General features: G+C 41.5%; 1 protein-coding gene across 1 annotated transcript in view; it reads right to left on the bottom strand.

Moving 5' to 3' along the window:
* Positions 1-247: 247 nt before the first annotated feature.
* Positions 248-13,828, bottom strand: part of AQP9 (aquaporin 9) — a 51,531-nt gene continuing 37,950 nt past the window's right edge. Inside the window, exons 4-6 of the mRNA XM_037833854.1 lie at positions 13,385-13,503; positions 8,927-9,144; positions 248-4,357 (exon numbers count right to left, since the gene is read on the bottom strand). Coding sequence (XP_037689782.1) covers positions 4,183-4,357; positions 8,927-9,144; positions 13,385-13,503 — 512 coding nt within the window. The 3' untranslated portion in view covers positions 248-4,182. The remainder of the gene's footprint in view (positions 4,358-8,926; positions 9,145-13,384; positions 13,504-13,828) is intronic.

The following is a 13,828-nucleotide window of genomic DNA, read 5'->3' on the forward strand; positions in this document are numbered from 1 at the left end:
TCCCCATCCCCACTCACGGGCTCAGCCTGCCATTGGTCCTGGTTCCTGAGTCACCACAGGCCGGGATTTGAAGTTTACTAGGAGGAAGAGACTGCAGTGTGACTGGGCTCTGGGAAAGCAGGGGGTGAGCTCAGGGGAGGAAGTGGGAAACAGGGCCTACTTTTCCATTAGGTGCAACCCGTAATACTTTTCGGGGCCCACGAAAATGTTTTGAACACTTCGAAAATCAGAAAGAAATCAAATATAATACAACTTGAACTATATTCATTTTTATACCAACACAGACATAAAATATAACTTTTAATATTTTTTATGCAGAAAGGGTCCACAAAGGCAAAGGGAGTTGGGTCTACAAAGGACATGATTTGGCCCTGGCGAGAGGCAAAGCCAAATTGTGCTAAGAGGAAGACGGCATCTCCAGCCACACATAGTTTCAAGGATTCTCTTGGCTAATTTGGTTCCTTTATATGGGGTTCTGCTTATATGGAGGCCCTTCTTCTTTAATTAATCCATGGGCAGCTTCTCTTGGATAAGAGCTACTCCATTTCCAGTAACACTTTTAGAGAGAGGTTGGGATTTGGTTTATCAATTAAAAATGAATATCTCATCTATCTATCTATCATCTATCTATCTGCCTATCTATCTACCCAATCTATCCATCTATCTCATTGTCATCTATTTATTTTTATAGAGACTTAGAGAGTCAACACAGTAAGCTTGACCAGGATGACCACTGCTTCTCTCCACATACTATTATTAGTAAATGTTATTTCAGAGAACACACATTCCCAGTTGGATAATTTATTTGAAATACTCTATTCATGATGCTCGGTGCGTTGAGTGCTACCATTTAACCTACCTTAATTCATTTATTAAGAAGTCTTTAGAAAACTACCTAAGATCAAACTAATATGGCCTTTGGTAGATTCTATCTGTGAAACTTTTATAAAAATATTCATCAACTACTTTTGCCTTTATCAGTGGTTTTCAAACTGTGAAACTGTTCTGAAGATGATCTGCTCCCTCGATTTCTCTGCAGAGACCCCTTGGGGGCTGCACTGGGGTAAGACAATATCACAAGCAGGATGAAACTCCTGATCCCCATTTGACCGCCTCTTTATTCATATTATCACATAAGGTTTTATTCAAACAATAGAGTCTGTGGCAAAATAAAATTTATAAACCATTCTCCATAACTGGAAATCATAATTCTTTTTTCATGATGATATTGCTGAAAATGGACATACCTTAAAATAAGACAACAGTGTTTATGTGTGTGTGTGTGTACACCAAAGCAGCTTAAAATGAATGATAATTTATATTTTAAGGATTGGAATTTTGAATATGACATTTTTACTCCACATATACTATTCAATAACCAACTCTGGGTATTGCTATTTAGAAAAGTCATAAAACCTTTGACATGCTCTGAGTTCTCCACTGGTTGGCTAATCATAGGAAAATTATGTTTTGGGCATTAAGATAAATTCTCCTACCAAGTTTTTCAGTTGAAAAGGGGTGGAAGGAGGAAGGACTTTACAATTCTAACTCCTAAAAGATCTATTTAAAAGCTAGATGAGTTGGCTGTAACTGGCTTCTAACACAGATAATTCCACCCATAAATATCCTCTTGGATAAGAAGCTGATGTGCAAACCCACTTGTAAGTTAGGAGGAGATGTGAGTGTTAGCACCTGGAACAAGAGGGCTTTTTTTCCATTTAAGAAAACCTTCCCAAGGATGATTTCCATAAGTGTGTGCTTCCTCTTCATAACCCTAATCATCAGTCATCAAGTAGTGATTAATGAGCACCGGCATTCGATCTCAGATTCCACATCCAACTTGAAAACTCAAATTTTGGGTTGCTTCTTCCTCAAAGAATTTTAGTCCACCTGTGGTCTGCTCTTTGTTTGGCATCTCTGCTCCTGGCAGAGCTTGAATTAGAGCACAGGGTTTCAATGTTTTTCCTACTCACCTTTCCTCAAATCCAAAGTTTCTCAGCCTTGGCACTAATGACATTAGAGGACAAATAATTTTTGTTGTCAGTGGCTGTACCTTGTGGTTGTTCAGCAGCATCCCTGGCCTCTACCCACTGGGTACCAGTAGCTCCTCCCTCCCCCACCTTGTGACAACCACAAATGTTTTCAGGCATTGAGAAATCTCCCCAAGGGAGGGGAGAAAAATTACTCCTTGTTGAGAGTCACTGCTCAACTCCCTGAGGATCCCAAGACCCTAAGAATACCACCAGGAATTTCTGACCACTAGACATGGTTCTCAAAGGAATCTTAGACTCATGTGATTCAACTGAATCAACAAATCCACCTGCACATTAGAATCACCTAGATATTTACAAATGGCCAACTGGGCATTAGTATATTTTTGAAAGCTCCCCAGGAGATTCTAATTTGTAGCTAGGGTAGACATCCTCTGAACTAAGTGTACCTAGCAGCCTTCATGCCTCTAAAAACTCAAAAGAGCAAAAACTTTATTTCAAAAAGGGAAGCTTCAGGAAATATCTTCAAAGCAAGAAAAAAAATAATTCCACATGCCTGTAGTTTGTAGAACATAGGCCTATCTGGGACACTTGACATCTGCTTTTTGTTAATCTAGTATCATCACAGAGCAGATGGGACACTAGATGCTTCTGGGAATGCTAGGCTTTTCAAAGGTTTGACTGAAGCAATTGCCCATAGCTCTCAGGTGGTTTCGTCCAAAGTCCTGGCATTTGTAACTCACAGAGACTCTTTTGACCAAAGTGACATCAATTAGAAAATTACCCAAGAGGAAATTCACTGAATGGAATGTTTGGTGTGGGCAGGCAAGGAAGAGCAAGACTTAGCAAGACAAAAGGCAGGCTAGGAAGGAAGGCCTTCTGAACATTTTTGACAGATGAAAAATATGAAGAAATTACTACCTCTTTACTGCTTTAGGAACAGTGGGAATAAAACCAGACCACAAGGGTCCTTATATCTGGGGATCCAGGAGCATCATGTCCAGAATGCTCTTGGAGCATGGGCAGCAGCTGATCCCACTTCGTGTGGCCAGACAAGAAGGGCTGGCAAAGGTTCTAGGCTAGATATGCAGCTTCTGCAAGGGATGCATTAGACAACGTTCAGCTTTCTATGTGACCTTGAGCCACTCACTTAACTTCCCTGAGATTCTGTTTTCCTCATCTGAAAAATGGACAGCATGATATAAACCTCAGACAGTCATTATGAAGATTAAATTAGATTGTATCTGTGAAAGTGCTTTCTGAGTTGTAAAACCAAGTAAAGTAATATTATCTTTCCAGGAACATTACATCCTCAAAATTCTGCTAGACCAGGATCCAATGGCTCTCTCTTTTGCCTTCAAGTGTATGTTTAGAATAATGGATAAGTGCAGCCACTGCCTTAACTTGCCAAAAGTCTGTTCTCAAGTGGACAATCAGGAAAATCCTTTTGAGCTAAAAATACAGAGTGATGTATTTTTCATGACTTGGGTTATAAGTGTATTTAAGTTATTATATACTAAAGACCAGGAAATTAATCGGTGCCCTCTTAAATGCAGAAGAGCAAGATATTAATCTGATAAATAATTTCTATTAAAAAATTCCATTTGATTTCTTGTGCCCTGAGGTTTCTGAGTGCCACAATGTCCTTTCTCTGTTTTCCACCTACATTCTACTGCTTCCTACGTCCCTTGGTTTGGAGATTATCAGTATTTATACAATGCAGTGAAACAACATAATTAGAGAGTTAACCCATTAGCTCCCTAATTCATGGACATATTAACTGGAACCATGGTTTTGTCTTTAGCTTTAGGTTTTGGTTAGTACTCAGAATGTAATCTTTGTGGACACTGAAAATAAGAATTCGGTGGTGGCTGAGACCATCCAGTTAGCTCCATAGTCAAGGTTCCGAGCTACTGGTGCTCATCGTGTCATAAGGATTCCCATTAAAGGATGAAGTAAACAGGGTAGGCGGAAAGACTGTTCCATGGACAATCAGGCCATTCTAGGGGAAACTGGTAAAGAGAAGAGGTCAGTGGTTTCAAGCCTTCACTCTGATGCCTTTCGGCTTAGGTGTCCCACACGGCTAGCAGAAAAAATTGGGTGGATTCCACCCCAGTCTTAAAAAAACACAATGCCATCTTTCTAGAAGAGAATACCTGCTCAGCCAATTGCAAATGAACTGAACATATCACTACATTATAACACTAAGTTCGTATTTCTCTGGATTTTCCTCTGGCTGCTCTGCCTTGAAGTCTGGCTCCGGCTCTGGGTGGTGGATCTCAATGAGGACGATGTAGATGAGGCCTCCACATGCAGCACCCACCAAAGGGCCGACCACAGGAATCCACCAGAAGTTATTTCCAGCTCTGAAACCAAATAAGGAATGAGTGATACCCAATTTGCCTTCCTTCTGGAATTACTGTTGAATTACTCACAAACCAGTCAGTCTTTCCCATGCTCATGGCTCCCCCTTTAACTCAACAAGAGCTAACGATAGAGGCATTCACTGCAGCTTGGCAATCGTCATCCTAGATTTCCCATTGAGTTCTGATTTCAGATGATATGCCCCATTGTCCTGTTAGTACTGATGAAAGAATAGATCCCATTTCTTCGCCTTTCAGAAAATATTGTCCCTGAAATCATGGTCAAGACTCAGGGTGCTAGGGAAAGTTCTGGTCAATGGCACAGAAATTGTTTCTCCCTCACACTGAGGCCTGAGGAGGACAAAGGGAAAGGAGAGCCTCAGGGTGTGGACAGATCTCTGGGCATCATCGACCTATGGTGGCAATCAGAAAATAAACAATCAGGAAATGTCTGCCAATGAGTGAGTGGATTTAAATAATCAGAGGTGGATATATGAATTACCTATTAAATCCATGCTTATTTTTTTGAGGCCACAGTTAAAACTACTCTCTGAAGAGGCTTTCCTGTCATAATTCTCTCTCCCCTCCAGTCATCTTCAAGGTCAGTACGGACTATGCAAGGTTTAGTTCCTGAGCAAAGCAAAGAGCTCAGTGAAGTGTCACCATCTTTTTTTGGAGAGGGGAAATGCATTTAAATAAGTCATGTTCAGAGCCAGCGTGACTATACAATATATTGTTTAAGACTGTATACGTTCAAGATAAAACTATTTTTAACAGCAGGGGAATGATGGACACAGAATAAGGATAATGCAGGAGAGCAGGGGAGTTGGGGCCAGGAGGAATACGTGGACGTATGTGAGCAGTTGACGATGTTCTGGTTGGGGGGAAGGATCCATGGCTTCTCTTTTAATCATTATACTTTATAGCTTACATATATTCCATGTGGCCTTTTGTTTACATCAATGTTGATTAGGTGGGAAAATAAGGGAAATAAATTTTAAAAAATAGGAGTCCTGTCCCAGGTTTTATGAGACCTGGTTCTAACCTCAGACCTGTCCAAAATCTTTGGGGAAGTCACCCCCTCTCTGAGCTTTAGTTCCTCCACCTGGATCCTAACATTCTCATAAATCTTAGTTCAGGAATGCAGGCTCCATGGAAGAGCACGGAGACCGAACACAGCAGCCACCAGATGTCACTCCCACTGCATGGTAGAAGAGAAGTTGCAGTTCTGCTCTCAGCACCCTTTCCCATGCCCCCAAATCTAGATCGACTTTTCTTTGAGAAGTCAATGAACAGTGGCTTTAAAGAGAATCAGGAGCCTTGTCTGGGAGCAAGCACATGAAGCGAGTATAAACCACCTTGTCTGGTCCATCATTTCCTTTCTTCTCTTACTATTTTATCTGTCATTGAACAGATAATCTGCCAGTACAGATGCCCTCCTTTCTCTGGCTGAACCTTCTTCCTTTTATCAGGGCTGAACATGTTGTGCCAAGGTCACAAGTCACAAATAGAGGTGCTCAGGTGTGGTTGCCTGCCTGGGGCCAGGATCACAAGCACACAGGGCAATGGACATTTGCAAACCACGATTTTGGAAATGTCAGGAAAATCTCTGTGCCAATTGTCTAAAGGACCATTTTGAGGGATTCGTTCCTTCATATAGAACATTATCAAAAATTAATAATGCCCCTGAGATTCTTTACCCATTAAGTCATTAACACCTTTATGTAAATCAGTGGAGAACACGTTGATGGGGAATGTACTAATATTTAAGAGAGAGTCGAGTCAGCCAGGCTCTGTGGACTCCGGCATCTGTCAGCCCTCCTGGACGCCATCTCCTGTTCGTCCTTCCCTGCGTGCCACACGGGGGCGAGCGAGGACCTGCGATGACAGCCCTGCTTTTCTCTGAGATCTTGGGTGCGGATCCAAACTAGGATATCTAATGAGGCACTTGGATACAGAACCCTGAAAGGATAGGACCTTCTAGGGACAATTTGGGGGCCTGTTATCCCTTAAGTTTTTTTGTGTGAGTACCTTCGAATGAGGATTTCCTGCCAGCCTAAGTCTTCTCTGTTTTCCACTCCACTCTTTCTTCTTTCAATTTATACTATGCAGTGATACCAGATTAATTTTGCTAAAGTGAAGCTCTAAACATGTCAAACCTCTGCTCCAAATCCTTTGCTGCTCCCTACAACCTCCGTGATCTGAAAACTGCCCTTTCCAACCTTCTATATGTACCCTTCCAGCTCGACTAGACCACTTGTTACTGTTACAGTCTGCCTTTGTGCACCAGCTTCTGTCTGCCTGAGATATCCTCTTTCCACATTTAAGTATGTCCAAGTGCAACAAAATGCCCCACTTCCACCCCCATAATTCCCAGAGTTGGGGAAGATTTCACCTTCTCTCAACAACTGGAGCTCGTTAGCCAAACCTCTTAATGGCACTTGACAACATCAGCATTGTGTAAGAGCCTATGTCATCACCTCTTAAAGAAAACATAAATTAGTGAAGGGCAGCAACTGGGTCTTTATCAGCTTTAGCTTGGGGTCTTGAACAAAGGAAAAGATATTTGAATGAATTGAATGAATGAATGAATGAATGCATAAAAGGAAAGGACTCTGATGATAATGAGGGACATATTTGTCAGAGCTTAACGTTAGGTGACCCCAGCATTCCTTACAAGTATGGGCTCTCCTACATATACTTAAAGCAAAAGCAGTATCTCTACTTTTTTGGAACCACCTTCACTCTTAAGGCTCTGGATGAATCACCTTCTTGGCTTCAGAGAGAGGCCAGAACATTTAGGCATCCTTCTTAAGGGGTCTGTATGAAACTGATAAAGGTGATTGGGGAGGAGGCCTTCTAGAGCAAGCCATGGGAGATTGGATTAAAGGAAGCTCATAGGCTAGTTCTGGGTTCTGGGAATAAGTAGATCTTTGGGACATATATTTTTGATGCTCCACGGAAAGAGTACAAGAGATCCTATGTAATCTGGGACATTTTATTCAACCTTTCCAAGTTCCAATGATGATCATTCTAGAACATCATTTCTCAACCTCAGCACTATTGGCATTTTGAGCCAAATAATTTTTGTTCTTGGGGTCTGTTCTGTGCATTATAGGATGTTTGGAACATTTCTGGCCTCTACACACCAGATGCCAGAAGCACTACCATCCAACAAAGTCCCCAGACATTGCCAAATGTTCCCTTGTGGGGCAAAATCACCTCTGAGAACCACTGCTCTAGAAAATTCATTGCATTGTCAATTTTTGAGGATAGGGAATGTTGTTTAATTCTCTTTGAATCCCTCAGCTCCTAGGACAAGCCTGACACACAGCATTTATTCATTCTTTTATTTATTAACTTCTTGTTAAGTCCTTTCTCTATGCCAGGCTCTGTTCTAGGTCCCGGGTGCATACAGCAGTGAATATGTGGTCAAAGTCCCAGTCCTCGCTATGCTTACACTCTAGAGGCTCTCAAGAATACTTGTTGTGGTGATCTGAATGGTGAAGGACAACCAAACTATCATTTAAATAGAGTCATCACAGGCATAGGACTACATGTACAGGGCAGCATTTAGGAGCATTCAAGTCCTTTGTTCTCACAGCAAACATTAAACTAAAATTTGCTGACACAGGTTTTCCTCCTTCCCTTTTTTTCATATTGGAGCCCTCTTTCTTGATGAACCAAAGTGCGTTCCTTTCCCATAGAGAGCCATGATAAGCAGATGGTGCTGGACCACTGTGACTTTATGGGAAGAAAAGTGGACCGGAATTAGTGGGGAAAATTTGTACTGGGAGATTCAGACCAACAGTTTGTATATTTCCTCAGCACATTAGGAGGGAGAAAGCATGGGGTCTTGCTGTCTACATTTGTTCTGTCAGGAATTTCTTACTCCTCCCTCAAGACCCAACTCAGCTCTCACATCTTCAGTGACGCCTTTCCAGACTTCCCCTGCAGAGCTCATCACTAGCTGTGCTCCCTCAGCACTTTGTTTAGGGGCTGCTGGAGGACATAATACATTGTTCAAAGCTAGTGTCTCATTCAATTTTGGATTCTCCTTGACTAGCATAGTTCCCACAGCATAGTGTGTTGAGTAAACATCTGTTGAATGAATGAATGAGTGAATGAATTAAGCATAGGTAGCATGATTCAATGGATAGAGCCTTGTAGTAGTATCAGAAGATGTAAATTCTAGTCCCAACTTTGTCATGAAGTCAGCGTGCAGCCAAGTTACACAACCAAAATATTCCCAGAAACCCATATACCAATGGAAGGATTATTATTACTATACTGGACAGGCCTATCTCTATTCACCTGAAACCAGCTATCTCCTTCTCCTTCTCTCCTCTCCCTCTCCTTCTCCTCTTTCAGTCTATCCTTCTTACACACACACACACACACACACACGCACCACAAAACACCGGTGAAATGTTCCACACTTATGATTGCAGCATGTACTTAATCCTCTCCCTTCGCCATTTGGACTCTCCTGGATCCCCAAAGTCAAAGCACGGCCCTCCCCAATAAGGCACAGCATGAATCTTTCTCTCCCTTTCCCACATTGTTACTTACGTGAAGACCCCAAATCCCCATCCTGCCAAAGCAGTGAATAGTCTGGGACTCAGGTCTCGAGCTGGATTCATGGCACAGCCACTGTTCAGTCCCAAAGAGGATGCAATGACAACAATCATGAGGCCGATGACAATGGGCTCTAGACCTCTGGGGACTCCCAAGTTTCTGGAGTCAAAAATGGCAAAGACAATCATGATGAGGAACATGGTGGCCACCACCTGGAGAGGGAGAAAACATCAGTGGTTTAGCTTGTATTCTGCCTACTTGCCCTCCTCAAAAATAATCTTGTTGTTAAAAACAAACCTAGTAACAACTCAAATCCACCGACTCTTAACTACTATACTATCCTGCTAAGCTACTACCCAGCTGCATAGAAAGGCAAGCTGCAGGCTGGAAAAATGAATGAAGGACTTGTTCAAAATTGGTGAGGAAAACAATGAGAGGTCAATGATAAATGGGCAAAGTAAATGAACAGAAAAGTCATAAAACAGAAAACAGAATTAGGGAACAAATAAGTGGGAAAAACTTCCTAGTCATGAAAGAAATGCAAACAATACCAAATGTTAGAAAAATTGTGCCAGTTATTTCAGGCTTTTCCAGGGGAATTAAATAGGTACAACACTTCTGAAAGGAAATGTAGCAATACTTACTTTTTTAAAAACTCTTAAATTATTCATACACTTTGACCCAGTTGGGTATTGGAGAACTAGACCATGGAAATAATCTAAAACATGGACAAGTCATACAACAAATATGTTTCCTTAAGTATTATTTACAGTACTGAAAAACTGGAAGCCACCTAAGTATGTAGTAATAGGGAAAAGCTACCAGATTATAGAGGGTCCATTTTATAGTGTATTTTACAGCCTTTGAAAACAATAAATATAAAAGTTATGTGGTAACATTAAAAGGTTTTGATATTAAATGAAAAAATATGTAAAATTATATGTGCATTATGTTTTATATCTAAAAGCATGTGCAAAAGAAAAATGTAAGACATATACAGAAAATGATAACTGGTATTCTTGGGTAGTAGGTTAAAGATGTTTTCCCCCCATTATTTATTTTCTAAACTTTCCAATTATGTTACTTTAATAGCTAATTGATAGCTACTATTTATTTAACACTTACTCTGTGCTTTGTCTCATTAAAACTTCATAATAATCTTATGAAATACATCCTATTAATATTCCCAATTTACAGATGAAGAAAATTGGATAGAAAGAAGTTAAGGAATGTGCCCCAAGGCACACAGCTCATAAGCAGAAGAGTCAGGATGAGAAACAGGCAACTGATTTTAGTTTGAGCTCTCCATCATTTCATCTAATTCCCCAAACAACAATATTAAAAGAATTTGGATTCAAAGAGACACATTCTGTAAAGGGTGCCCTTCTCTCAAAAATCTTTCCAGACTCTCCCAAGCAGAGTAGAAGCTCTCTCCTCTGGACTCTGTTACATTCTGATCTTTACTTCTATCACTGTCCTTATCACCTTGTAAGAGAACAATCTGTTTTACTTGTCAGATTGAGTGCCAGACTCTGAACTCCTTGAAGAAGTAATAGCAAGGAGGAGTACCTGACCCAATAGGTGCTCAATAAATATTTATGGACCAATGAATTAATGTGCATTGATTAAATTATTAAATATGCCTGAACAATATTTAGAGTCTAATACAATTTAGTGTCTTGAGATAAGATGATCCAGAAATATGATCATAGTGGCCAAGAGTGCTATCCACTGACTGATAATTGGTACTTTTTAACCTTCCCCCCCAAGCCCAAGGAATACAGAGAAGCTTCAGTGATTCTTAATGGTTGGAGCATCAGGGTTTCTAATATTCTTTTTTTTCTACTTAGCTATATATAGTAACTAGCTTAAAAAACCATGGTCCTTAGAGAAATTGGTAACTCACTTGGAGATGAGGACACAATAAAGAAAGATTAGGAGATATGTGGATAAACATCAGCCAAATATGAATAACCCTCAGTGAGGCTGGACCCTCACTCACTAGGAGATCAAACAACTTCCTTGTGACCAAGACACTTGATGAAACATCCTGGGGATAGGAATTGGGAAAATATGTGAAATTCTACCAGATTCCATTAGAAGAATAAAGTTAGCAGAGGGAGGCAAGTAGAAAGGGTCAAGGGTAGAAAAATCAGTAATTGTTGACTGCCTACCATGTGCCAGGGCTTTTACTGTCATGACAATTCTCTGAGGTTGGTAGAATTGATGTCATTTATCAGAAGACTAAGCTGGAGCTTCAAAAGTTTCTAAGTAACTTGCCCAAGATCAAACACATGGTAAGAGGCAGGGCTGGAACTGGGCCTCAAATGCTCTTCTTCGCAGCACAGGCTTATGCCAAAAGAGTCATCCTTGAGGCCGAGATGCCCACTGGGGCCAGCTGACTCTCAGGAGAGGAAGGGAAGTGATTCTGTGCGAAGGAGGAGCACATTGCTCCAGGACTCGAGACAGGGGCAATGTCCGGGTAGAGGGAGGGAGTATCGGGGCTGGAGGCTTCACTCAAAACAGCCAGAGAACGCCAGGAATTGACAAGAGGTCAATAGAGTCTCTATTGAGTCCACCCTGATTTCTGGAAAGGTCTTCCCTTTATTGAATGAAACTTCATGTCACCACAATTTCTTTCATTTATGGACTCACCCATTCATTTAACAAATATTTACTGCTCACCATGGGCTGGGAGGAGGAACTACACACACCAACGTATACTCACCAACTCTAATCTTTTTTCCACTTGGCAGCCCTTCAAATCATTGAAAACTGCTTTCACATCCAATCCCCCAGCTCCCCACTTTATCTAGAACAAATATTCTCAGTTCTCCATTTTGAGTCCTTTTACCTTTTTGATTCCTCTCCTCCAGGAATGTGTCCCGTTGAAGTGTGACATTTGGAAGTGAGTCTAATTCTCCCGGTATAGATAGAGTGAGACCCTTAATGACTTCATTGGAATACTCTTCCTCTATTACTGCAGCTTACAATAACACCCCTTTGTCTGGCCACCACATCTCTCTGTATGTTTTCCACTGACTCTATTCCCATAGGTCCTAGATCAACTAGAATCTTTCTGTTCCAAATTCCTGACATGATCCCTACAGCCCAGTTTCCCACTTGATTATATTCATCTTTGTTCCTTTGTCCTTATGTGATTGGTTTTTTTTCCTGAACTAGATTCTAAATTACTGTACAGAAACTGTTTACAAGGCATTTTCCTCATTTCTTTTTCATTTATTCCTTACAAGTGACCAGATGAGGGCTAATATCATCCCGAGTTTACATATGAAGAAACTGAGACCCCAAAAAGTTCAGCAATTTGCTGAAGTCACACAGGAAGTTGGGGGCTGAAATATGATTTTAATTCAGGTTCTCAGACTCTGAATCTCATGTCTTTACAACTCACCTTTACTTGTCAGTCCTTCAAGCTCTAGACACAGGGCTGAGCACATAGTGCATGCTCAGTAAACACTTACTGCCTATTTGGTTAGTGCATGCTCAGTAAACACTTACTGCCTATTTGGTTTGTTGATCAAAGTGGAGAGGAAAAAAGGTGGGGAACATAAGGGCATAAGTTTTTTATCCATCTATCGAATGGAGGCGACCATAGTTGGCAAACTGAAAGATCCATTTTATACACATGCCCACTATAACCTGCCCCATTATGTAAGTCCTGATTACAAGAGAGGAACTTGGGGTGGCTAAGAAGCTGTGCCTGCTTTCCTCCTTTCTTCCTCTCTTCTCCCTTCCTTCCTTCTAGCTTCCTCCCTCCCTTCTTCCCTCCCTCCTTCCTTCCTTCTCCCTCTCCTTCCTTCTTCCTGCTGTCCTGACAAGCTGACCCTGGAACCCTCCTAGGACACAATAAGGGAGGAAGAGCCTGTTGGGTGACAATATTGATCCTGCAACAAACTGGCCAGAATAGTTGTGCTATTGGCTACACCACAGATACTTGAATGCCAGCAGCTTGTTTAAATATCAATAAGGCAGAGATACTTAGGCAAATGCCTTGAGAATTTGGCTAAACCTGTGCACATGGGGAGACAGGTTACCCCAGGTTCAACTATCACCTTCATGGCCCTCGAATTGAGATGGAAATTTCTTCTCTTGAGGGAGGCCTCCACACTTAGAGTATGTGCACAAAAGAGACAATACATATATAGTGAAGTAACCCTATTTGCCACTACACAGATGAAAACGTCCAGTCATCTGCTCTTTGCTGGACTGCAACTGATGTGAAAACAAGTGAATATATTTTACAGAGGAAATAGAAAACTCTAGTGGTATCGGCTTTTGCAAATGTACAGATTTGTCAAGAAAGCTTGGGTGACCTCTGGCTTTGGAAACCTAACCTCTCCTTTCTGATAGGCTGATAATGCTTCTTTGCATTTCACTTTAACAGGTCATGTCTTTTAACCAAAGTCAGGTCTGTGTTGGATCTACACTTACCTGGTCTGCAAATGCATTCATCAGAGACAGATACGGGGCTGGGTATGTTGCAAAAATGTGTGCTGTTGCATTTTCTCCCACGATGAGCAATTTTCCACCAGCAAAGGACATAAGTCCATCTAGGGAAGACAGAGCTCTTGTGCGTTAGTGTTCTCTGGGCCAGGGTGAGGGAGGGGAGGCACCTTGGTGGCCTATGCGAGGCCTTGTGTTAAACAACTTCTATCAAACACGCAGGGGCCCTTTGGCATATCTGCATCCTTTGCCCCTCTCCACTTTGTAATATGGTAGTTTTAGAGCTGTCCAGGGGTCTCCTAGGGCTGGGACTGAGGAAGGTCAAAGGTTGAAAGCCCTGGGGGCCCTTGATGGTCCATCCCAAATTGGAACCATCTTTATAGCCAGTGAGTCCTGGAAACCAATCTTCCTTTGGGGGGAATACTTGGAAAT

Source organism: Choloepus didactylus, chromosome 4 (assembly GCF_015220235.1).
Source record: "Choloepus didactylus isolate mChoDid1 chromosome 4, mChoDid1.pri, whole genome shotgun sequence".
Lineage (NCBI taxonomy): Eukaryota > Metazoa > Chordata > Mammalia > Pilosa > Megalonychidae > Choloepus > Choloepus didactylus.